Below are 26,470 nucleotides of genomic sequence, written 5' to 3' on the forward strand. Positions count from 1 at the left end.
GGTTTCGTACGAAATTGCTGTCTGGATGTAGACTACAGATTTTTGCGGTGAACTAGATTTTGCTCAGCGTCGGTGATTTGACACGATGAAAAATAAAAACCTTCCGCAAAAAGATAGTCGTAGTTTTATTTTAAACATTTCTGGATATAATATTAGGAATTTCATGGAGATAAAGCTGCTTAATTATAATGTAACTCTTCTTACTTTAACAGATGCTTATTGAAATTATTTTTTTTAATATCGTAGTCACTGCTAGAATGACATTTGCCAGGAAAATCCTTCGGCTGTCAGTTTTACGTCTGTGACTTGATGTATCACAAAAAAATATCGCACAGGCTGAGGAGGAAAATATTATTAGTCGCTTCGCCGACGTCCCGCTGAGCTCTAGGTTCCTGAATTACAGTGAAAGAAATACGTGCATATGTGCAATAATCATGGAACCAAGCTAATGTAGCACGAAAAATCGCGAAGGGCCTGAAATATGTGTTAAAGATCATCGAACGTATATGAAATACCTTAAATTGCGAAATTCTCAGTGGGTTAGAACTAAAATCTGATTAAATAGTCTCAAGTTGTCTCAGCTGACGACTGCTGTCGGCATATAAATCGTTCATCAGCATTTCTATTTGTAAATTCACTGTACAGCATAAAAAATGTGAAGAATCAGTGTCTCGAGTCCATTTTCGTTGGTTCGTGTGGTATTTGCCTGCCTTCTATCAGCTGATGTGTTAACCAGCTGATTTTCGTAATGGTGAGGTGTAGTGTTTTCTTCGCGGTACGGACTGGATTCGTAAATATTATGAAGACGAGCTTCGGCTTCAAAGGGTTAACCAGCTGATTTTCGTAATGGTGAGGTGTAGTGTTTTCTTCGCGGTACGGACTGAATTCATAAATAATATTCAGACGATCTTCGGCTTCAAAAGGTTAATAACCTCCTAATAAATTCAGAGAATCATGACAAATATTAAACAACAAGGTAGGGAGAGCCCGAGGAAAATGTTTCGATGTGGATGTCACTGAACAAATTGTGTTAGTTGTTAGTTTTTAAACAATTGCGAACTGTTAGACAGGTTTGTGTTACTATCGACATTGAGATTTATGGGCTCCTCAGAACAGTTAATTCTAACCTGCATTATCAGATCGCTGCCCGCATCCGAATCTACTACTGTTCAGTAGTGACGTCATTATGAACCGGTCAGCTGTCGAAGCCTCACGCAAGACTCAACCGACGATCTGACAAATTAGCCAGTTAATTAATTAGTCAGCTAGCTGGATAGTTATTCAGTTTCTTATCTAATCAGAGGGTCAGAGCAGTCGTTTCACTTTGCCTTCTTTGAACTGCTCATGTGAAATTCCCCCCTTTCATTTATCAATCGATTCCCTCTCTTTCTGTTTGATTAGTCCATTGATCCGTTATAATTAGCCTCTGTGATCGCCTCTGATTAGGTTCTGGTGTTCGCATCATCCCAGCTGGAGAATATTAGTTGCTACGTTTCTGGAACCTGCCACGGTGGTCTAGCGGTTAGAACGCTGGCCTAGTAATCCTGGGGTCTCGGGTTCGATTCCCGGCGGTGCCAGAATTTATAAGGCCGTGGTCTAGGCAACACGGAGTTTTCCTCCGTGGCTTCCCAACAATTACTCCATTCACACACAGAAGAAGGCAATGGCAAACCACTTCTGGATCATCTCTGCCAAGAACGTATATGAACAGGTCCCAGTCCGGGAAAAGGATGGAAGGATCCTGTTCATATGGACCTGTCGTCAGACAGAACACTACAAATAAAAAAATAATAACGTTTCTGGAAGTGCATTCCCGTCAGTGCGGCTGGACGTACACTGCATTGTCGGACAGTCTAAAAGGGCGTGATGTGAGCGGTGGTGGGTCTCCCCTGCAGCAACCAGGCAGGGATAGCGGTTCGGTGTTGGTCGATGGAGGGCCAAGACTAGCGCGCTGTCTCCTTTGCTTTGACCAGATTAACAATTTTACGCAGAGAGTACACATCTGCAGTGTTTTCCTTACGCTATCTTGTGTTCTCGGATGAGACAATGCCTCACCGGCCTCGATATCTTCTTTTCGTTTCGACCAAAAGTTTCATGGTGAACCCCCCGTTGTTCAAGATCTTTGTAGAGTAGCCAATAAGCACTCAAGATTTCGCTACATTTTGCAGAACCTGATTGTCATTTGCTGTTCGCAAGATCCCGCTCATCTCCTCGTCATGTTTAACATTTTTTTCCAAACAAGTATGTATTAGGACGTACAATTTCTCTGACAGGGAACCAGAGTTAAACTGGCGACTTAATGGTGGACCCTGGATAGATTTTTGGCACTCTCTTTGCCGCCACATTTGGCATTTAGCTAGTCAGCCCTACCAGAATTGTACCCGGCGGGAAAAATGGTAAATCTGCGGGAGGTGAAGCTGGATCCCGAGCTTCATGTAATGACGGAGTAAGTTACGTCCGTTTTCTGCGCTACGCTTATCTAAGAACCCCTCGATATTTTGGCAGAAGTTTCTCATTGCACGGGTTTGTCCAGTCTCCTGCTACGCGTCTCTTTTTAGGCCCAGATGCTCTGCTAAGCGCCTCGTTCTCAGACACGCCCAGAGTAAGAACGTTTTAACGCAATTTTGGTTGAGGCGTCACCGTCTCGCTTGGTCCCACACACCGTCCATGTCGTCACGACTCGATCGATCTCCATTTGATAACAATACTGTGAGAGTGAGTCAGTAATGCCATGACGTAACACGATAATGAGATCGCATGCGGCCGTCACTTCGCAGGAAACATTTCCCAATCCAGAATCCGACTGAGAACAAATAATGCCAAATGTTCATTCTTAAATCGTACTGCAATGCCGTGATACCTAGCTTAAAAGGAAACGGATTTCTTTAAAATTAATTAATTATAATTAATTATAATAAAGAAGATACAGGCACAAGACAAAGGCTGAGCGTCAATTTGTGGGACTAAACCAACACCTTGAAACATTTACATTTTTTCCCAAATGTTCACATTTCCAGTGCGACAGATGAGTAGTAACGCAACTGATTATTGCGTGTGTTTGTGTGCACAGTTCAGTTGGTTGACTGCGGTAAATGTTATAGATTCTGCAACGTATTTACTAATATAATTGGAAATGATTTTCGAGTTTTCCCTCGTGTTCCTGCATCGCTGATGCAATCAAACGGTCGGTTTTCACGGTTTTTGTGGTTCCGGTGTAGCCAAGTGGATTAATCCGGACTTGCAAAACGTGCGTGCCAGAGAAGCATCAAAATACCGCGTGTTAAATATCGATATTCCCAATGCTTCGAGGCGGTTTCTTTTGTAATGAGTGTGTGGTAAACAGTCGTAGAATAGCCGAGAAAGCGCCACGCCCCCGTGCTTTTGAAAGCGTCGTCACCGCCAACCTTGAGCGTCTTAGGTCTGACGACTTGCTGTGGCCTCGTGCCAGCGTCTGTGGGCTCTCCTCAAATAATTTCGTCTGTTTGGTTGGTAATGGAAAAGTTTAAATGCGGTTCTCGAGCTGCATGTTTTACAGCTCTTTAAATTTGTTCCGTGACTGATTTGTATTTAATTTATTATTAAGTCTAAGTTCTTTTTAGTCTAGTTTCTGATTTTTGATTATGCTTTGATTCGAATAAAGACTGTGGTGGAGTGCGGACATGTTTCCATAGGAAGAGCTTGAGAATTACATCATAAGTTACTAGGATTGTCACTTTTGCTGTTAATTTTAAGGAGAAACATTATAGACTGAAAATCGTATCAGATGGGGTTTTTGGAATTAGTGGTTATGGCACTACTGGTGGATGATTGCTGGAGTGGAGATAAATTGGGGTTCCTGATTGGTTCAGAGGAAGGCTAGCAAGACTTTAGCGGACATGATAAACAAGGAGAAAGTGTTAACAGGGAATTTGAATCAAGAGAATATCGAAATTAAGAATTGGAACGTACGGCCTAGACTCTAGTCTGATAAACTGAGTGATTACATACAAATCATTCAGCAAGACACAGAATCCGGGGAGAGGCTACGGATAACAGATGGTAAAGCAAGACATTTTTCCGAGAGAGAGAGATTGGGGGTACCTGGAGGCACCAGGAGTCGTGGTCACAGCCTGTTTACTGACATAGCATTTGGCACACTTCTCGCTGTTGGCATATCTGTAATTGTTCGATAGAATTCAGCGTTCTGCCAAACCCCGGAAGCTATGAGTCCTGGTGACGCCTGTCAGATTTAACGGACTGACGTCACCGCGGGGTCGGGGGTTAAAGAAAATTGCTTTAAGGTATATAACAACGATGATTCATTGTACGATTATTACACAGGATTCTGTTCTCTGTCTCAGGTGATAATTTAATTCAATCAATTTAATCGAGTTCAATCTGTTTAGTAAGGCGTTCATTAACAGCTGAAAAGCTAATTACAATAAGTAATGAAGTTAAAAAACACAATAAAGTACAATTAAATTAAGAACAAGAAGGAGATGGAGGAAAGGCCCTCCACCGGACCCTGTCCTGGGCCAACATAACACAGTCTCCTTCAACTCCTATCTCCCATAGATCCCGCCTGAGATTATCCTCCCATCTACGCCTAGGTCTCCCCAGCGGTCTCTTCCCCTCAGGCTTCCCAAATAGTGGACCCAACCAACCAGATGGCTTAAGGAACCCGAAGGTTCATCACCGAACTAACCAAAGCCCTCCACCGGACCCTGTCCTGGGCCAACAAAATCCAGTCTCCTTCAGCTCCTATCTCCCACAGATCCCGCCTGAGATTATCCTCCCATCTACGTCTAGGTCTCCCCAGCGTCCTCTTCTACTCAGGCTTCCACACCTCTTGTCCCATCCATGCACTCCACATGCCCCGCCCATCTCACTCTTCTTGACTTAATCACCCCGAAGATGTGACTGATTCAGTCAATAAGGCATGCCAAGTGTTTGTCATTACTCGCATAATTTAAATCTTTTTATATGTGAACTACGTAGACATTGCTTATAAAATATCAGTGTAATCTATAAAGTCTCAGATGCTTCTACTCTGGTGAACCGATTTTTAAAAATTACGAAAAAATATGCCATAGAAATTGCGTGACTTTTGATGCAGATCCAGACAGTTAAGAAATAAATTTCGGGAAAAGAAGGCTACGCTTTTTCATAAGCATAAAATTTTCGAGTTCTTCTCTGTAGAAGTAAAAGTGCTTAAGAGGTTACATGACTAAGGACTTTCCTGCCTAAGTTACACGTTTATATAAACCACGAGCGCAATACGTCACTTAAATTTATCAAATGAAGGCGAGATTTACAGTTGGGAACACTCACAAAAGCTCTAATTTGTTCTAACGCATGCGCAGATGAGGCCTAAATCACGCCACTCACATACTGCAATGTACAAGACATTCTATGAAAGGTCGACTGGTACTCGGCTCGTCAAAGAACATCCCACTTTCTTTACTGAACCAGAAGGCTCATCACCATGTTCACAAAATCCCGCCACCGGGGTCTATCCCGAGTCACTTGCATCCAGTTCGCTCCATCGAGTCCCATCCCCGTAAGGCCCATCTACGCCGAGGTCTCCCCAATAACTTGTAAACACCCCTCCCCTGTCACCCCCTAACAACATCGGGTGAGGAGCTCGTCTCTCTTATCTGTCCCACCCCCGTTTTGGGTCCAGACATCTTCCTCGACACTCTGTTCTCAGAGACCCTCAGTCTATGTTCCTCCCTCAAAGTGAAAGACCACGTTTTGCACCCATAAATACTTTGCACTCAATAATAGCAAACATTCCCCGGATTTAATCTGCTGATATAGGGAGATCGTCGATAATTAGGCTTGTAAATCCGAAATAAAAATTCTTCATTGTTCCCTAAAACGCTTTAATATTGTCGATGTATCAAGAGATTAAAAGTGTTAGAATTATTGTTCAGAATATAAACCCCACTTCTTAGCATCCACATATTTTTATTAAGATTCTGGGCTACGAAACACCTTTTATTCCTTTAAAATGTTAATTGCCTACTGGAATATTCTTTTATTATCAATGATGCCGTGAACAAACAGAAGTCAATCTAATGTTACTTGAAACTGAGTTAAAAAAGTTTAATTCTCTTACACGAGTTCACAAATGCAGACGAAAACATTAACTGTGATGAACAACAATATTTATAATTAGGAATCCCTTACCTCAAACTTTGTTCAGTTGTACGAGACCACGACGTCCACGGGCAAAGATCACAGATTTCTTAATAATTCTTATATAAAAAAAGAACTTGCGATGTTCTAAAAGGATTTTAACAGCACAAAATTGTCTACTCTACGACGCACTTTTTCTACAAGCGACTCACAGCTCAGCTCTTAACAGAATGACGAAAGCGGATTGTTGACGGCGATAATTAAACACAACAATGCCGAGTAAACAGATGACGTAACAATTAGTTTCTTAGGTAACATAACCATTGTTGTCGATCCATATTTACATATTTTTATTATTACTAGGGCAGGGCGCTCCTTTCGGAGCTCCTACGGGGGGTTTGGTCATGTTTGTAAAACGCAACCAACCTTGTGTAAGAAACTAAACTAACCGCCTCGAATTGACGGTTAAAACATTAGGGGTTAGGTTGCGTAATGAAATCTTAAGTAACATGCTAAATTAACTGGCCTTCGGGGGGTTATTTAAGTGTCTCATTCAAGTGTTTTATCACTTGAGTAAGAAACTAAACTAACCCCTCCCCCGAATTTTGGTTAAAATACTTGACGAACCTCCCTCCGGGGGGTTGGTTGCGTTTTAAATTCTTGAGTAAGACACTAAAATATCCCCCCTTCGGAAGGGTTAGTTTATGTCTCATTCAAGTGTTTCAACCCTTGATCAAGAAACTAAAATAACCCTCACCCGCGAATGGGGGTTTTAAACAATTGACTAACTCCCCATTGGTTGCGTTTTAAAATCTTGAATAAGACACTAAACTAACCCCCTTCGGGGTGTTAATTTAGTGTCTTATTCAAGTGTTTTAACCCTTGAAGAACAGTATGACTTGGATGAATATTATTATTATTATTATTATTATCAGATTACCTTTTTGGTCTTGGTAACGTCTTCTTTCACTTTTCTTCATTTCTTAAATAGTCTAATGTCGCTGTTCGGAGACGATATAGAGCAGTGATAATGCGACTGGCTTGGTACTAAGCGTTATTTGTTTATTCTGCATTGTTGTTCCACAACAATTCCGTGTATAAACAAATATAAGGTGATTATGTTGATGACGTCATTTTTTGACGAAAACGACAACTAATCCTTTCGGAGCGCTTCTTGTAATCTGATATTTTAGTTCTTTACGTCGCTGATCAGAGGCCAACAGTTCTTGGTTGGTCAACTAACTACTTCCAAACCCACCCTTGCAAGTTTTCGTTTGTTTTCTTCTGCTCTTATGTTCTTGTTAAATAAGTTTTTCTACGTTTATCAATGTAAATCTCCCTTCGTTTTTCTTTACTTGTTAAGTAGGTCTGATGTTTTAGTTCTTTACGTCGCTAATCAGAGGCCAACTGTTCTTGATCAGTCAACTTTCTACGTTCAACCCTACTCTTGAAAATCTTAGTTTGTTTGTTTTTTGCTCTTCTGATTTGTTGAATAAGTTTTCTACATGTGTCCTTAATATGGTCTCGTTTATCAATGTAAGTCTTTTTTCGCTTTTCTTTATTTCTTAAATATGTCTGATGTAGTAGTTCTTTACGTCGCTGTTCAGAGGCCAACAGTTCTGGTTCAGTCAACTTTTTACGTCCAGCCCCACCCCTGCAAATCTTCGTCTTAATATCGATCAAAAGTCAGTTTTCATAATACTTTCTTAATCATAACATATCTAATGAGTATCAGTTTACCTTCTTGGAGTTGTTAGAGTTGATACTTCATATAGTTGATAACGTCTTCTTTCACTTTCCTGATGTTTTATGCCAACTGTCAATCAATATTCAAGAATGCGACGTGCTGCTTGTAGAGCAGTGATAATGCGACTGGCTTGGTACTAAGCGTTATTTGTTTTTTCGGCATTGTTGTGTTGTACTCGGCATTGTTGTGTTCCACAACAATGCCGAGTTTGTTTATAGTTGACATTGTTGATGACGTAATTTATTGATGACAACGAGGAATCACAAATTTTTATAGTAAAAAAATAAGAAGATAGAAAATAGATTATTTATTTGACTGCAAATGGGTTTTTACCCGGTGGCAGTGGTCCTACAATAAGACACAACAAAACATAAGACAACAAAAACAATAAGAAACAACAGAACAATGAGACACAACAAAACAACACACCACACTCAAAATAAAACAACTCATAATATTACAAAACCATATAACCTAAAGTACATAACTTAAAAATTAATACCAACTAGACATAAGACAGTAACAGTAATGATTCACACGTTTCATCAGGACCTTCTCTTCACTTCACTACACTTATGAAGCCTTCCCATCCTCACCCCAATTTACCCCCCTTCACTTCACCTCATTTATCACTTTCCTAACCTTCTTCCTAAACGTACTTGGTTTACAGGAGAGAGTCCCTAAAACCTCAGCAGGTAGCTGGTTCCAGAGTTGGATGGTCCTATTTACAAAGGAATATTTTCCGATATCTGTTCTTTGTTTTCTGCTCCTAACTTTCCGAATATGATCGACCCTGCTCAGGTAGTATGGCCTTTGCAATCTGTCACCTATAGCTTTCCATGCCCGATCTCCCGTGTACGCCTTGAAGAGAGCACATAGCCGTCCTATCTTTCTACGCTGTGCCAGGGTTTCCCAGTTCGAATCGCTCCTATGATATCCAAATTTACATGCTTTCTTTTGCACCCTTTCTAATCCATTTATCTGCCCCTCCCTGTAAGGATCCCAGCACACCGCCCCATATTCCAGAATCGGACGCACTAGTGAAGTGTAGGCTAGACTTTTAGTGTTACTATTCCCCTTTTTGAGAACACGCATTGTAAAATGAAGTGCCTTCCAGGCTTTTTTCGCCGGATAATTTACCTGATCAGCTCAGCTTAAATCGCTGCTTGAGAGAATTCCCAAGTATTTACAACAGCTCTCTTCCGGAATTATTTGGTCTTGTAACAAATAGTTTGGTGGTTCCTTCACCCGACTTCTCGTGAAACTAACTGCCTTACTTTTACTTGGGTTAATTTTCATAACATTTTCAGCCGCCCATTCCCCCAGACTGTTTAGATCCATCTGCATCTTTTCTATATCTTTACTATTTATAATTTTCCTATATATTATACAGTCATCTGCAAAAAGTCTAATAGTCGATTCAATGTTCCTCCAAACAACATTTACGTACGCGAGGGACAGAAGTGGACCCAATACACTCCCTTGCGGTACTCCTGACGTTACTCTGACTTCCTCTGATAATTGCTCTCCTACTCTAACTCTCTGCGTTCGGCCTAAAAGAAATTCTCTTATCCATGCGACTATCCTCGAGTCCACGCCCGATGCCGCGATTTTCATAAGCAGCCGATCGTGAGGAACTAAATCGAAGGCCTTCGAAAAATCGATTATAATCGCGTCTAACCTTCCTCCGTTATCCAGTGTGTCTGCAATGTCCTGACTTTCACATGAATATCCCGGCCTGAACCCATGTTGACCCTCGAATAACCAATTCTTTTCCTCCCAGTTTTTCCTCAGGTACGATGCTATAACGTGTTCCATTTGTTTGCAGACCACCGATGTTAAACTGACCGGTCTGTAAATTGTGACCAATGATCGATCACCTCCTTTGTAAATAGGAACCACTGTGGCTTTTTTCCAGTCCCTTGGTATAAGTAGCATTATTAATTGTTACGTCCAATAATCGCGCCAGGTATGGAATCATGGCTTCCCCACCCAATTTTAAAATTTCCCCAGAAACTCTGTCAGGCCCTACTGATTTGCTTTTTCCCATCCCTGCTAGCCTTTTTCTAATGATTTTAGTACTAAAGGCGAAGGGTTCGCCTGAGTTAGCGCATTGTATCTGCGGGATGCTACGCTCGCAGCTAAATACCGAAGAATAATAGAAATTAAGGGAGTTGGCCTTTTCTATCGAGTCAGTAATGAGCCGTCCATTACCATCCTTGATCGCCGGAATATTTTCCCTGTTTCCTTTACGTCGTTTTACATACTTGTAGAAATCAGTCCAGCATTTACCTTCATTTCTTAATATTGTCCGTAAAAATGTTTCCTGCGCATTTTGTTTAGCTAATAGCAACTGCTTTGATAGACGTTTCAGTTCCTCTTGGTGCTGTTGTCCTAATTTTCTGCTGTTATATGCTTTTCTCACCCTTGACTTTAACCGTTTCACCTCCTTATTGTAGTATTCAGGGTCCGAATTTTTTCTCAGTATTTTATGTGGCACAAAACGTTGGATACTCTGGAATATTATATTCTTGAAATTATCCCATATCTCTTCCACGCTACTACCATTTCCAGCCCACAATTTAAACTTTTCCCGAAGAAAGGTTTGTAAACCTAAAACATTTGTTTACGTTTGTTTTTCCATTTTTGGGCGAAGGTGTTGTTTTTCTTAAATATTATTAGATGTACATATCGGCCAAAGATGTAGGAGTGATTGTCCCGATATGTCCAGAAGTACTAGTGTCTTCGAATATGGAAAAACAAACGTAATGAAACATCACCAAAATACTACAGAAATCATAATTGAGTTTTAAGTTCTTAGATATATTTTACACCTGATGATGGTTTTATAAAAACCGAAACATGTTGTGTAAATGTTCCGAAATGTAAATCGATCAATCGATATGGAACATCAATGATATTTTATTATCTTAATTATAAGAAATTTTAAATATTTTAAATATTGTGATAAGACGGATTAAAATAAATAATTGCTTACTCTATATTTCGTGTAGTTGTCGATCGAGTCTCATGGGTTGTGACACTGCATAGTTTCTTGTAGGTTATTACTCACATTTTGAAGGAATGTATTGTCTGCATCTCTAAGGTCAAAGTTACATTTGCTACTAATGACTCCATAAAGTCAAACTATACAAACATTGCCAAAATGTTGGTGATGTTTATACTGATCATTTTCATTTGTAGTTCAGGCAGTTGCTGTTCTAGTTAGTGCTCTTAAATAGTCAGTGTCTGCTTTGTCTTGTGTGCACACACAAGAACAGTATGTAAGCTTTTACATATTCAAGGGGTACCAAGTTCACATCTCAGCCTGGAGACTAGCTGCTCTAACTGAGGTTTTCTGCGCATTTCTGTATTCTCCTGAGAAAAGTAATGGGGCAGAAACTTAAAATGGCCATTTCTATCCAGATTCTTACCAATTAATTGATGAACCATCTACCATTTGATATTGGTGCATAATACTTTTTTTAACTCCAACATTTTGTGTGAGAAAAGGATGGAAGGATCCTGTTCATATGGACCTGTCGTCAGACAGAACACTAATAAAAAAAAATTCTGTTAATGTGACTTGTTCAGCGAACTTGATGGAATGCGGTACCGTGGGGTGCTTAAGGTTGACATGTGTTTGAACAAGATATCACAGCGTTATCCTGGAATGCAGAGATAGTACACATGTGATAATCTTGTAATTTTTAAGCAATTGATGTATCAGAAAAACTATTTCTCTGTGATATTTAACTTGTTACAGCCATAGTATATTATTATAAGTCGAATGCTTTTAGATTGAAAATAAAGGTTAGGTTTAGTCAAATTAAAATATAGTATTGGTATTTTTGGTTGCAGTCTTATTTTTATGCTTCTCATATGCGTGCCTAAATTGTATTGAAATTGGTATTTAATAACCTTCTTGCCAGTCACTTATATTAGTACACACAGAGGGACACTGAGTTCATAAATCTGTGACCCTGATTCATTACTGTAAGGTTTTGATCTCATTCTTTTAATTATTTTTCTCCTTGCTGATGAAAAGGACTCATAAAACTATGGTTCTCAGATTTATAAGAAGATGAGCTAACAAGAAATATACCAGCCAAAATTATTACCACTTTATGTAAAATGATTTATAATGTAGTGAAGTCAATGCTTTTATTATAACAACATATAAGAACAGCAGCTGACATTAGGTGGCTTAAATTAAGGATTGTAGAATGATTGGGAGCCAGGGTAGCTCAGTCAGAATAGTGAGCAGCTACAGACTGGATGATCAGGGTTTGATCCCTGACTGGGGCACAGTTTTCTTTTCTAGCCTCTATGTCCAGACTGTCTCTGGGGCCCACCCAGCGTTTTATTCAGTGGGTATCGTGGTCCTTTCCTAGGGGTAAAGCTCAGCCAGGGCGAGATGCTGACTAGTGCTGATGTTGAGAAAGAATGAGTAGGAGGTTTATTTACTGTAACGTTCTACTTTGTATAGATTCGTTCGGGTCTAGTCTTACTGATGTGTTAGAGTGACTTGGCATGGAGCAAGGCAAGTTCCCAAGGATGCTGGTGTCAGCTTAAACATACTCAGCTGATATGATAAATAATTCGTCCATGAGGCTACAACTTGTTTCATATGACTATCACATTTATTTCTAACACTAAGTTCTACATAAATTTCACATGTAATTTAAAACATTACCTTCTTAATTTAGGCTGATTCACTTTATTCTTAGTATACTTTAATCTCATGTCTACGCGCGTTGAAATAATGTTTTATTTAGTTTATAGTCGATGAATGAGGTTGAAATCTCTTGTAGAAAACTGTTCTTGTTGGTCTTGGACGTTTAGGTAGATACCACCGTTTCGGAGAAACATACAGACTCCTTCTTCAGGCTCTGAAGGGTATAATCTCCTGTGCACATTCTCGTGCCATATATTAATTTACAAATATTGATCTATTTATAATGGTCAACGGTAGGTCACACATCTCGTATTTCAATCGTGTAGACTGGATGATACTTAGTTTGCTGACTGTTGCTTAACACGGCTTAACTTTATTTGCGGGAGACGTAGGTAATAAATCCTCGTGTACTGTTGTTTAGGGTATCCATGACATTAAATATAACGTGTCTGCCATCTTTGTTCTGCCTTTCTTCCTTGAACTTGTTTCTACAAGTAGATAAGCGACTTAGCTCTTGAGAAGACGCACTCGTAGCGAAATGGAATCTGCAGCTTTAAGTACGTAAGTGGAGTTGAATTTGCCACTAACCTACACTTTTCAGCGTGCGAAAAGGACGTGTAACTGACACATTTTTAACTTTTATACCTGACGTACAGGAAAAGTTAAGAGGTTTTGCTTAACCTCATAAAATAGTATTTTTACATTAATAAGTCAATCTTCGTGGGGCAGAGTTCTTTTTAACAACCTAATAGTCACTCAGCTAGTCAGGAAATTCTCCGGCGTTTATTGAAACTGAATACCACCGTTTTTACAAGACCTCGCCACCGGTCCCTATCTTGTGCCACATGGAACCAGTCCACACCTTTACAACCAATTTTTCTAAGAATTAATTTTAATAGTATCTTCCAACGACTCCAAGGTTTTGTTATTATGGACATTTGAACGTAATAAACCTTGAATTTATATTTTTAGGTAAGATATTGTGTTGATAAAAATTTTCTTAAAATCCCGTTGTTTAGTTCAGAAATTTCTGGGAGACTGAGGAACAGAAGTACGGTCTTTGTGATGCCTCGAGCCTCTTTCCTCATTAAAACAGGAGTGTAGTCTCAAAGAAATGTGCAATGATAGTTATTACGTAGGCTTCTATACGACCGCAACTTGCATGACTCTCAATCTCCATGAAGTGTCCTTCTGTGTGACAGTACACTTTGTCACACAGAAGATAACTTTGCGTTGAATATCACATATCATCGTGCGTTTTCTATAAGATTATAGAAATAAGCTTCATCCTAGGAGCTTATCTACTGCAAGAAAATTGTTTGTTTCACAGAAATCGATTTCGTGCTTAGCTTTCAGTAACAACTGTATATTCGGCAAGTTATGCCTATAAGGAAGATGCTTTTGAAGCTCATAATAGAAGAAGAGAACAATATTGGAATTTGGAAGCTTTTTTGCGTTGTATCTTGAGCTGTATCGAGTCTCTTAGAGCGGAATCTGTTCCCATAGCTCGGCACTCTTGTGAATTCAACATTCCGTTTCCATCGGAAAAAAATTACAGAAGTTCGAATGAAAGAAACAGAACACAGGAGATATAAAAATAGTAAAGACAAAGAGATTTGTCGCTACTGCCTTGCATGCTCTACGTTACTCGACGCTCTTCTTATGGAGAAAGAAGATTAAATTCAAGATCTGGGAGACGACGTTGTTTGAAGTAGTAGCTACTTCTTGCTTACTATGTTTGTCACAGGATCCTTCATTGCGTCAGTAAATTCAGAGAGAGTTCAAAAGTGTTGTTCTCTCAGAGCATACTCCCGACTGGACTGCCTGTGTATAGCTGGTAACATAACTGCTAACCTGAATAGAGAACATGGAGCTAGTGATTTCCGGAAGAGAAAACACGTCTTTTTGACGTAAATACGTCTATAAGGAAGGGTCATTCGGCAAGAAAGAGAAAGGAAAATATGTAAGATGGTTACCTAGGAAACATCATCTGTTTATAGAATGTCCCCAAAAAACTTTATACACAATGCTCATGTATGTGACGGTTGTTGCGTATAAATTGTTTTATTACGCACTGCACGCACTTAGTCGCAGATTTTGATTCCTACCGATAATGAAAAAAACAATACACTGTACAGAGGCGCATGTGATAGTTTAATTGTACACTTGACTTGTTATACGCGATTTTCCTTCCGCGTTTTCACATGTGCGCGGATTCATTTCAGTATTATCATGGCGACCAACAATGTCCTACATAACAGCCACATCTTAAAGCCTGTAACCCGCATGAAAACTTCTCCAGGCATATCAGGGAATGTGATTCAGGTGACAAGGTTAGCTTCGAAGAATTCTGGCGTAAGTTTTAACATCGAAATGTCGATTGTTATACTTTTCCCATTTTAGGCGTTTTCAGTATACAGAACGATTTGCAAGAACGCAAATCTACTGAAACTTATTTGCGTTAAATGTATTATAGCTAAAGCGTTTTAAAAACTTTTGAAATAAAGTTGAACATCTTAACTACTTACATCGTACTTAAGAGGCATTATAGGTGTCACAAAAAGATATATACTTAGGCCTAATATCTCGTATAATAATAATTATATAAATAAATAAACCCTTCTGGGAACTTTGTATATACAACATACGTTCTGATAACACACGCAAAATCAGTTGATGAGGATGTGATAAATAAAGATTTTAACTTCTTTTTGTGTTTGTTCGCGATGGATGGAATCTAAATTCGCCACGAGTTATTCTGTTAAAGACACAACACAGTTACACATTTTTCAGCTAGTTTTTGCAGACACAGGAAAGGTGTATGAGGTTATGTTTTGAGGAAAGATAAGAATTGTTTGAAAAGAATTTTATTGTGTGTGGTAGCATCTGATTATTTCATATTCCGAATTGCCTGCAAAAATTGCTTTATCGCAACTAATTTTCAACTTTGTTGCACACAAATAGGAATAGTAAAAACAGGGTTTGAAATTGGATACATCTCATCTTTTCTGTTATATAATTTATTGGTTGAACTCAAAGACGAAATTATATCGAAAACCATTAAATAATTTTGTAGATGAAGTATACGTACAGACAGACAGACAAAAAGGTATATGGCCCCTGATTGTGCGTTCATAAAGGAAATATAACGGATATTTCTGAGAAAAATAAATTGTTCTGTGTGCTTAATTAAGCACTGAAATTTATAATGTTTTGAGAAAAAATAAGAATTGGTTGAAAAGGCATTTTTAAATGTGATGGAGTCTAATTGATTTTCTGTTCAGAACAGTTTGAACAAGAAACTACTCTGTCGACTTTGATTTTCAGTTTGCCTTAGAATACGCCATTAGAAATTCAGAAGCACTTCGAGTGCTCGAATCAAACATTCCATGCAATTTCATTGACTCTACCGATACTCTTTTTTAAAACGTTTATTGAGTGACGCTGTCAGTAGCTCAGATTATAGAACTTAATGATTACGGAACTGAAAACGACGTGGAAGGAAGCGGCCGTGGAACAATTTAAGGCCTCTGACTAGCATTGGACTGAGGTGACTGAGAAAAATTCCGATAACTCGAGGTTAGTATAGTCTGGGCCGGGATTTGCACAAGAAAGGTTTTGAATACGAAGCAGGAGTGCCATTACAACTCATTTTTCCATCGACATGTTTTTTTTAACATTTGAAGTGGCGCTGTATCGAACATGATTATATTGCTTAACGGTACATCTGTGTCATCACGTATGTTAGCGGATGGCGGCAGATGAAAATTTTACTAATCCTTGTTTCATTCGTCATTATTAAACATTCTTTCAAAAGGCAAACGCCTGTTTGAGGTTATAACGTTTACAAACCGATACTCGTCTGAATAACGTTTGATATAGTTCAACCCCCACCCGAAATAAAAAAGACAGCAGTACTTCACGTTGAGTGACTTAATGCCGTATATAGAAGAAATCGCATTTATTTTCAGAATCTTAGGAAATTTTTAATTGTAGTGGTTATTTTATCCCCTGATGGTGAAGGCAGCAAGGTCTTCTGAAACGTCGGTAAACGTATACCAGACTACACGGCGCAACAACCCAGAAGACAGAAATCCTCATACTCGCCGTCATTAGAACATCAAATTCTAATTTGTTAGACGTTTGTGGTGTCGGAAATTCTGTGTTTTCGTTACATCTAGAACGATTACCTTCCGTAATCCTGAAGGCCTGTTTCCGTAGACTAATTTGTTCGTAAGCTTCACTGAATTAAAATAGTGACGTATTTTCAGCCTTTCACATGGAGAGTCTGACTGCGTTCCACACTTTCGTTGAATGTAAATAGGGGATAAGAGAAAATGTCTAAATACATTTTGTACTCTCTGAAGCCATTACATTCATGCAGATAAAAATATTAATTGGAATCAAAAACCGAGCAGCCAACATCGGAAGCACTCTGCAGACTTCGCCGTTATTGTGAACGAATTGATGTCTCCTATTACGAGACTTAGAAATTAAAAGTAAAATTTTGTCGCACAGAAACAGCGGAGTGATATTTTGTCCAGGAAGTCGCAGGAAGTTTCGCTGCCACACTGCAGAACCAGAAGTGAAACGGAATTTTTCAATCGACCGGGTTCCTTTGGTACAGAAAGAATCCGGAAGACGTTCTGTGTAGCGGCAACTACGTAGGGATGTCATCGCGTTCCTCCCCTGTCTCTCCCGTCTTCGGGACGAGTTTGCAAAGTATTTTTTCCCGAGGTTCTCTTCGCCGTAGTTAGTAAAACGTCAACACGGTCTGCGTCCTAGTGTCTTCTACTTTGCTGAACCAACAAATCTGCATATCCTTACACGACAGCCGTCCTCACCAGATCGTCTCACACTATGGACAGAACTTGAAAAGAACATTATTTCCCTCCTCTTCAAGTTCATCTCAAGCTCGGCTTTACAGAAGTATGCAGTTGAGTAAACGTCGTTAAATGAGGAAATCATGGAAGTAAATTACCCTTTCAGGCCTAAGAGAGAGAAAGGGAGAGAGATAGAAAGGATAATAAGAGAGTAGAAGCAGAGGGAAAATTGATGGGGGAGAATGAGCATCTTATAGTTAGAAGATTCCCAGGCAATGCCCGCTCGTCTTTCTGGTCAGGATAGAATCTTCATGAAGACGTTAGTGTGATAAGTAGTGACAGCTTGCTGACAGAGACGGTGGAATTTTTATTTGCCTCTTAATGAATTTTGAAGCTATAATTTGGAAAGTTAAATAAGTAATTTACCGGCCTCCACTGTAATGGCTTAAATTTTGATGAATTTAAATCGGGAGCGCTGCATGAGAAGCATGAAGTGGCAACTTGGAACTTGGGAACCATCGCAGAATTTGCTTAAAGACAGAATAAATCTAAGAAAACCTCTGTCGACTTGTAGTTTAAATAATATTTAAGAATTCAGTCCGTACCGAGAAGAAAACACAACTCTTCACCATTACAAAAATCGATTAGTTAACGCTGTTTAAGGAAATAATCGCTGTTTACACTCAGAATCGTGAGAAACGTAAAACAAATAGGTTCAAAGGGTTAATAAGATGAAGTGTGTTACAGAATATAAACATGAGAGCCGATGAAATGGATCATGCCCAAAAGACTGTCTTCGTTAAAGTTTCCCTGCGTTTGGAATGTCGATCCTGGCATCGCTTCGACCTATCGATATCGGATGGAGGCGGCAGTCGATACAACTGCTTACTGCAAACAAACGCGCTCTTCCGTAATAGAAATGAAGTGGCTGTTGTGAACGACGTCAGATTCCTCCTGATGGCTCGTCGGACGGCGTCTTGATGCGTCACGAACAATCAGCTGTTTTTACAGCGCGCACAGAATATCTTTAAATGTATGTCAGCAATTTTCTGTGTTTTTCTCAAGACACTGGCAGAAATCGTGAAAGTCTGTTACTTAATTTGCCGAACTATGCACTGTCCAGTACAGGCAGACACAAATCTCGCATCGTTCCATTCTTATTTAATATATAATTTTGAAATGAATAAAGAAATCACGTACTATTAAAACCAACTCCTCATGTGTTTATTTTCGTGTAAGAGCGCCGAAAATACATGACAGATTTCGAAGAGATTCCGTATTACAATCCTACATTACATTCTGCTTTAAGTACACGTTACTTGAATGCGTAATCATTTTGATTAAACTGTGTGTGTGTGTGTGTGTGTGGCGCGTTTATTGGTCATGAAATTTATTAGTGCTGAAGTCTAATCAACTTTTAATTATATTTCGATATAGTTTTGGTGTAATGTATTTGTTATTCGTATTATTAACCGTTCATGTTAATATATTCTATTGTTTTGATACAGCCTATAAGAAAAGTCGCCGAACATCGTCCGTTCTAGTTCCATGCGCTGTCGTTTTCGTGTTCTATGGTGGTGCACTCTGTTGATTTTAAGTGGTACCTGGTCACGTTGCAAAGCAGTGTAGCTGTCTGCTGTTGCAATAGAACGTGTTGTGACTGCTATTGATTTCTCAAGGCAGGGCTTTTGGGAGGTTATGTCACACACACAGCGTCTGTATTACTATTGTTAAAACCATAAATTGTGCGAAACAGATGCTATGAGATAGAAGGATCAGTAGCAAAAGAAATTTGTATGGTCAAAGAATACGAACCAGTGCAAATAACCGAAGGAATGTCTAAGAACAAATAATTTATGAATTTAGAAGTTGTGTAGAATAACATATTTCAGTTTATGAAGACTTTATAAAATCAAGAGGTTAGGAGACATTTTACATTGTAAATTATATACAGCTCAAATTAAACAGTCTGTGATGTATAAACAAAGTCAACACCGTCCATTTGAAATGTACTTTTCGCTAAAGAGATGCCTCTTGTCCAATGTATTTCATTAAATAAGGTGATGTGTGCGTGTGTTCTAACCTTATTTTGTCCGACCTTCTTTTTCAGTGTGCAAACATTTTTTGTTTATCATAGCCATTGTGTTTCTGGAAGTCAGAACGTCGATACACATCTTTGAGACATGTTGGCTGTACCTTGTTCTTTGCCGACGCACTACGAATCAGTATCTTATATACAGAGTGTTACAAAATTACGCAATGGTAGAAAAACTCAAAACGAAAATGTGAAAGGATGAATTGTGTACAGGGGACCGTCAGATGGGACAAGTGTATGAATCACACTGTGGGAGGACCAAATTTATAGGACGTGATATACAGCTCTTTAATACGAAATTATTCCGTGCGATACAACGGTGGACAGTGGTCGGCGGTCAGCTGCTTCTCTGCACCGTCGTACCATGCCAGGAAGACATCAGCAAGGAGAGGTAAGTAAAATTAACCTTATGTTTCACTAATACTGTGTTATGTTCGCATTTGATCTTTTGTGTTTGAACATGAACGTAATCCGGAAGCATATTTTATGGTGAGTTCAAGGAACATTCACGCGTATTTGATTGTTTTGGCGTAGGTATTACATGGCGTAAGATGTCAAAGCCGGAAACTCCTGGGTTCGTGTCTTGGTGAATATGTTTGGTTTACTGATAATAATATATTTCAAATATAAAGGATTGTGACGATGTGGTTTACACTTAATATTATTCACTATCTGGACTTTTTTCCTTCGTTCTGTCACCAGGCAGTTAGTTTTAGTTAATCGCAGCTGACTTAATAAAGAACTAATATTAATCGGAGATTGCAAATTTTCTTCAAACTTATCAAGTCGGGTAGTGTGAACAGAATGTCTCTCTTGATCCTAACGGTGGGGTAGTTCGATACGCCCCAAGAAAGCGACGTCCCACCGGTATCAGCTGCCCTGCAACACAGAATTATGTAATCGGCCAAGGCTCCATTCAGTTAGTCACATTATTTTTGTGGCGTCGTGTTCTTTGAAACAAAAGACGAATTATTTTGGCCTTACTAGTCACAGAATGTTAAAATGTATGTGTTTTGACTTCCCTCCAATAGCAAAACGTCTATACCAAATATCACGAAAATTCATTCTGCCGTTCATTAACTTTTATACGCGTACAGACGGACAAAGCGAACTCACAAGGCACTCTACAGAGATTCTGAAAAAAATTAAACCCAAAATATTAAAATACGCTGTAAACGTATTGCGTATTTTATGCTACAACGCTGTGTGAACTTGTAGGTAAGAGGAACACACTGTCTTCATCCTCAGTTATATTCTAATGCAATGTCATTAATATTTAAGTGGTGCCTACAGATGTCTGAATAGTCTAAACGTCGTTGTGTTGATGTATTATAAAGTGCAGTTATTTTGACAGACGTGTGTTATCAAGTTGAAATTCTAAATTATAAATTTCCTATTAGGAACGGATTATTTGATTTTTTTCTTAAATAGGGGCGTGTCTCACGAGACAAACTGTATATATGTGAGCAAGGCGCACTTTTGAGACTGATTCTTATTAAATAATAATTCTGCCTTCCAAGGAAAATTAACTAGGGACCATGTGAAGAAACATATATCTCAAACATCGTTGGGCTCATAGATAAATATTAAGCGTCCGCCCCAATTACCCGAAGCTCCACGTAAAGAGTCAAAAAGCTTGTTCTTTAAGATTTGTCCCAAATAAACGGCCGCCCCGATTAACCGACGGCCCAATTAACCGGAATCTGCTGTATTAACGGTAAGACTTTTCAAAGACCACAATAGTCGGGCGAATCCGTTCGTTCCACGTCCGTCAGAAGTTAATGTTAAGGGAGGGGGAGGGGGAGAGTAGCAAATAAAGAAGTATTTACTGTCAGTACTGAAAACATTAACCCCAGCTCACTGTTCTGCTTCGTACGTCGGTAATATCTTTGGTTTGCGTAGTACGTGTGTTGTTTTCCTTCTATCCCCCAACGTACGACGTAGGCGAAACGCACGGTTGGGTACCGACTACTGTACATTTGTTTTTAAATGTGTACTTGTGTCGATGGTAAAACTTGGTGTCCTGAAATATGACTGGAACCGTATTTAAAATTATAATAGTCAATCTTGATTAAAACGGCTTGCGGGCAATTCTCTCTGGCTTCTTACTTACTTAGTTGTCAGAAATGTAGTTCATTCTGTAACATATCTTGTGCTTAATATCTGTTGCACGTTCATTTGAAGTTATCAGCCTTTTAATACGAACCCAGAAAACGTTTTACAAAAACATTAAATACGTGTGGCAAGGCATTACTCAGCGCTCCACTCTTGTTGCGCACATGCGATATCACGGGCAACAATGATCGGACTTACATTGTTGACGAAACAGGACAGCAGTTCTTTATTTCTTGCAACAAATAGATACCACTTCATTTTAAATTAAAGATAAGAATATATTTTTGTTGCTTTCACGTTAGAAACGTAAAATAGATCCATCTTATTATTTTACGTAAATGCGTCTATAGGGAAGGGTCATTCGGCAAAACAGCGTTAGGTAAATGTGTAAGATCCATACCAACAATTTGTAAATATGGACCGACAACAATGGTCAGTTCTTATATGAAATCCTGCGTTCGTAACAATGCTTTACACCTTTACCTAAGAAACTAATTGTTACGTCATCTGTTTACTCGGAATTGTTGTGTTTCATTATCGCCGTCAACAATCCGCTTTCGTTATTACGTAAAGAGCTTTGCTGTGAATCGATTCTACAAGAAGTGCGTCGTAGAGCAGATAATTTTGTGCTGTTAAAAACCTTTTGGAATATCACAAGTTCTTATCTTATATAAGAATTATTAAGAAGTCTGTGCTCCTGCCCTCCACTCTCTCCATTATATTTTTTATTAAATTGATAATTGCTGGTGGACATCGAGGTCTCATACAACTGAACAAAGTTTGAGGTAAGGGATTCCAGTTTATTATTATTGTTATTATTTGCAATTGTATTTGTAATTGTCTGTGGTATCGTGAGGATTGGTGTGTAATCGTTAAACATTCACATGCCAGAAACTCCATATCTCGTTGAATCTAGAGGACTCTACTTCTGTAATGTTGGCTACCGGAGGAATTCTGTAGCCACCTTCGTCCTTAATTGAGGATAGCAGCTGGTTATTTTTATGTTATGATATTGGCAACGCCCGATTGTTTGATTTTATTTGTGCTGTCACGAATACTAAACAATTTGAGGTAGAATTGCATTGAACTGTTTTCTACAGCACGAGTTTGTTGTACTTCAAATACCTTCTGCATTTATGGTAAATATTTCAACTTTACAGCAATACGAAAAAATCTCTTGAATTAATTTCGTAAATCTTTAAATCGGAAGACGGTCTAAGAAATATTTAAGAACTGCAAATAATCACTGCTTGCAGTGCAACCCATAAACACAGAATGCAGCGTTAAGACTTGCTAAAGCTTGCACGGACTACCACTCTGTTCCAAGTGTCGTCAAATCTAAGAAGTCTTCCTTGAGTTCAGTGCGTAACAGGAGCCAAAATCGCTTGTTGCTTTTCAGTTTTAATCGATGATGAACCAACTGACAAGTTTCAAGTCTTCTTATTAACTGCTGGCATCGGAATAAAGGAACGTATATTCTGTTTCTGGGAATTAAAATCGTAGATCCTGCTTTGATCAAAAGCGCCGGAAAAACGTTTTGATAGATCCGAGACATGATTTATTTAGACTAGACACATTTGAAATTTAATTGGGTAACGACTATTTTGATAAAGAAGAACAAAGAAGTTTTACTTGGCGCTAGTAGAAAGTTTGGTATGAGTGAGGTTTTCCGAGCTTTTCCTCAGTTGTAAGGTAAATACAAGGGCACAATTCAAAACGAGGACGGCCCGCCAACCCCAACTCATCGAGGCCTTCAGCTGACGTGAGCGACTTATGTGTTCAAATTCCAGACAACTCTCCAACCAAAATCCTTTCCAAGAAGGACGAGTTGCCCTACGCGATAATTCTCATCAGCAGCAGCAACAGACCGTCAAGGCTTTTGCCACGACCAAACCCTCGTTTAAATTATGAGGCCCTGTTTACCATTTCCAGCAAAGCGTTTCTTACGCAGGAATGGTGTTTTCTTAAGACAGACTCTGGACTGTGACCTTAGATCCTGTAACTTCCTCTCCGAAACGAAAGAATTTTGCCTTGGCGTCGCTCTCTTAACGCAGTTGCGTTCCTGTCAACAGAAACCATTCTTCTTGTCAGGAGTCGAATCTAGTGTCGAGGCCTCCGTTTCCGTAATCTCCTCTTCGAAGCAGAGAAACTCTGATCCTAGCTCCATTGATCTGTCTCGCTTAGATTCGGAGTTAAAGAAACCGCCCTTGAAGGAAATCGAACTCAGGACACTTTGCCCAGAGTTATAAACTTCCTGTGTTCTCACATTTGTCTTGTGGAATAATCGCGCCACGTTTCTTCTTCACGAGCCACAAGCGAACGAGTAATGAAATGTCAAACCTCAATTTCGAGTCTATCCATGGCCGGTAGACTCTGCGGTATTTACTAAGGATGAAATACGACAGTTTCTTACAAATTCATCTTCTGGGTCTCAGACAGTTTTCGGACTTGTGACCTTAGTAAATCGAATCATTTCCCAGGATCAAGAACAGAATTTGCCTTAGCGCCATTCGTCCCTAGTGGTCGCTGTTCGAACAACAGAAAACATCTTTGCCGGGGTTCGAAGGAAGGAAATATTTTCTCTGACCCAGCGCCCGGCCCACTCAAAAATCAATTTTTAAAATTAATCACCTATACTGAAACCGGAAGTTATTTTTAAATAAGGGCAATGAAATTGCAATATTCTCATTATTTTTAAACGTCTTCTCTTCTTATAGGGAAAGAACTTAGAATTAATTATTGAATGTAACCAAATTATAAGTTAGGGTAATTTTGTTCAACTACCAACAATGTGTAAATATGGACCGACAATGGTGAGCCTTTACGTGATCTCCTGCGTGTATAACAATGCAAGAAATATGTTTGGAATTTTTAACCCACACCTGCAACAATGTTGGCTGAGCATCCGCGAGGCTCTTTTCTTGTTTCTTATACATCCATTATAATAGCCTGAATGAACCTTATTGCACTCCATTACTTTACCCAAGAAACTGATTGTTACGTCATCTGTTTACTCGTCATTGTTGTGTTTCATTATCGCCGTCAACAATCGGCTTTCGTCATTGTGGAAAGAGCTGAGCTGTGAATCGCTTTTAGGAGAAGTGCGTCGTAGAGTAGATAAGTTTGTGCTGTTAAAATCCTTTCAGAATATCACAAGTTCTTATCTTATATAAGAATTATTAAGAAGTCTGTGATACTCCATTTTAGTTTTGATTAAATTGATAATTGCCGGTGGACATCGAGGTCTCTTACAATCGGACGAAGTTTGAGGTAAGGAATTTCTATTTATTATTAATTTTCATCACATATAATATTTTCATCTCCATTTGTGAACTCGTGTAAGAGAATTAAACTTTTTTAACTCAGTTTCAAGTAACATTAGATTGACTTCTATTTGTTCACGGCAACATTTATAATAAAAGAAATTCCAGTAGGCAATTAACTTTTTAAAGGTATAAAACGTGTTTAGTAGCCCAGAATCTTAATAAAAATATGTCGATGCTAAGAAGTGTGGTTTATATTCTGAACAATAATTCGAACACTTTACAATTCCTGATACATCGACATTATTAAAGCGTTTTAGGGAACTGAGAAGAATTTTTATTTCGGTTTCACAAGCCTAATTATCGACGAATCTTCCTCTCATTATCTCCCTACAACAGCAGATTAAATCCGGGGAATGATTGCTATTGTTGAGTGCAAAGTATTTATAGGTGCAATACGTGGTGTTTCACTTTGAGGGAGGAACTTAGACTGAGGGTCTCTGAGAACAGAGTGTTGAGGAAGATGTTTGGACCCAAAACGAGAGTGGGACAGATAAGAGAGAAAAGTGCTTGACGAGCTCCTCACCCGATGTTGTTGGGGTGAGTTGAGTGTTTACAAGGCCTGAAGGGAGGAGACCTCTGAGAAGACATCGGCGTCAGTAGGAGGATAACATTAAGATGGACCTTAGGGAGATGGGACTCGATGGAGCGAACTGGCTCAGGATAGAACCCGGTGGCGGGATTTTGTGAACACGATGATGAACCTTCTGGTTCAGAAAAGAAAGTGGGCTATTTTCTTTGAAGAGCCGAGTACCAATCGACTTTTCACAGAATATCTTGCTCATTGCAGTGTGTGAGTAGCGTGATGTAGGCATGATCTACGCATGCGTTGGAACAACTTAGAGACTTTTTTACTGTTCCCAACTGTAATTCTCGCGTTCGTTTGATAAATTTAAGTGACGTATTGCGCTCGTGGTTTATATAAATTTGTAACTTAGGCAGGAAAGTCCTTAATCACGTAAGCTCTTAAGCACTTTTAGTTCTACAGAGAGAAGAACTCGAAAATTTTATGCTTATGGAAAGGTGCAGCCTTCTTTTTCCAAAATTTATTTGTTAACTGTCTGGATCTGCATCGAAGGTCATGCAATTTTTATGGCATATTTCAGTCGTAATTTTTTTAAAATCGGTTCACCAGAGTAGAAGCATCTGAGACTTTATAGATTACACTGATATTTTATAAGCAATGTCTACGTAGTTTACATATAAAAAGATTTAAATTATGCGAGTAATGACAAACACTTGGCATGCCTTATTGACTGAATCAGTCACATCTTCGGGGTGATTAAGTCAAGAAGAGTGAGATGGGCGGGGCATGTGGAGTGCATGGATGGGGCGAGAGGTGTGCACCGGGAATTTTTGGAAAGCCTGGGTAGAAGAGGCCGCTGGGGAGATCTAGACGTAGATGAGAGGATAATCTCAGGCGGGATCAATGGGAGATAGGAGTTGAAGGAGACTGGATTTTGTTGGCAGAGGACAGGGTCCTGTGGAGGGGTTTGGTTGGATCGGTGTTGAAACTTCGTGATCCGTAAGCCGTCTAGGTAGGTAGTTAGATTAGTCACATTTACAGCT

The 26,470-nt window shown here is 39.2% G+C and overlaps 1 protein-coding gene and 2 long non-coding RNA genes across 11 annotated transcripts in view; 2 read left to right on the forward strand and 1 right to left on the reverse strand.

Moving 5' to 3' along the window:
- Window positions 1-26,470, forward strand: part of LOC147871077 (kelch-like protein 10) — a 96,716-nt gene that overhangs the window by 48,578 nt on the left and 21,668 nt on the right. For 2 of the 9 annotated variants that reach the window (XM_087341299.1, XM_087341303.1), the window contains exon 1: window positions 21,812-22,363. The exons of 1 other annotated variant lie outside the window; for it this stretch is intronic. Coding sequence is in view for 4 of the 8 variants with exons in the window: in XM_087341301.1 (XP_087197427.1) it covers window positions 19,688-19,854 (167 nt within the window). In the remaining 4 variants the exon portion in view is untranslated. Of the gene's footprint in view, window positions 1-19,293; window positions 19,855-21,811; window positions 22,364-24,631; window positions 24,849-26,470 lie in introns of those variants that run through there. 6 more of the 9 variants (XM_087341301.1, XM_087341300.1, XM_087341306.1 and 3 more) reach the window with 6 other exon arrangements.
- LOC147871079 (uncharacterized) lies at window positions 12,608-18,580 on the forward strand. Its single transcript, XR_015532835.1, has 2 exons — window positions 12,608-13,102; window positions 18,116-18,580. It is a non-coding gene; the product is annotated as an uncharacterized LOC147871079 (long non-coding RNA).
- Window positions 19,727-21,767, reverse strand: LOC110840857 (uncharacterized). The gene is made up of 2 exons (XR_002547025.2): window positions 21,577-21,767; window positions 19,727-20,342 (listed from the first exon to the last, which is right to left on the reverse strand). It is a non-coding gene; the product is annotated as an uncharacterized LOC110840857 (long non-coding RNA).

The sequence above is a fragment of the Zootermopsis nevadensis genome, unplaced genomic scaffold, assembly GCF_977971745.1.
Source record: "Zootermopsis nevadensis isolate Lab colony 2312 unplaced genomic scaffold, Znev_1.0 Znev_ptg000068l, whole genome shotgun sequence".
Taxonomy (NCBI): Eukaryota; Metazoa; Arthropoda; class Insecta; order Blattodea; family Termopsidae; genus Zootermopsis; species Zootermopsis nevadensis.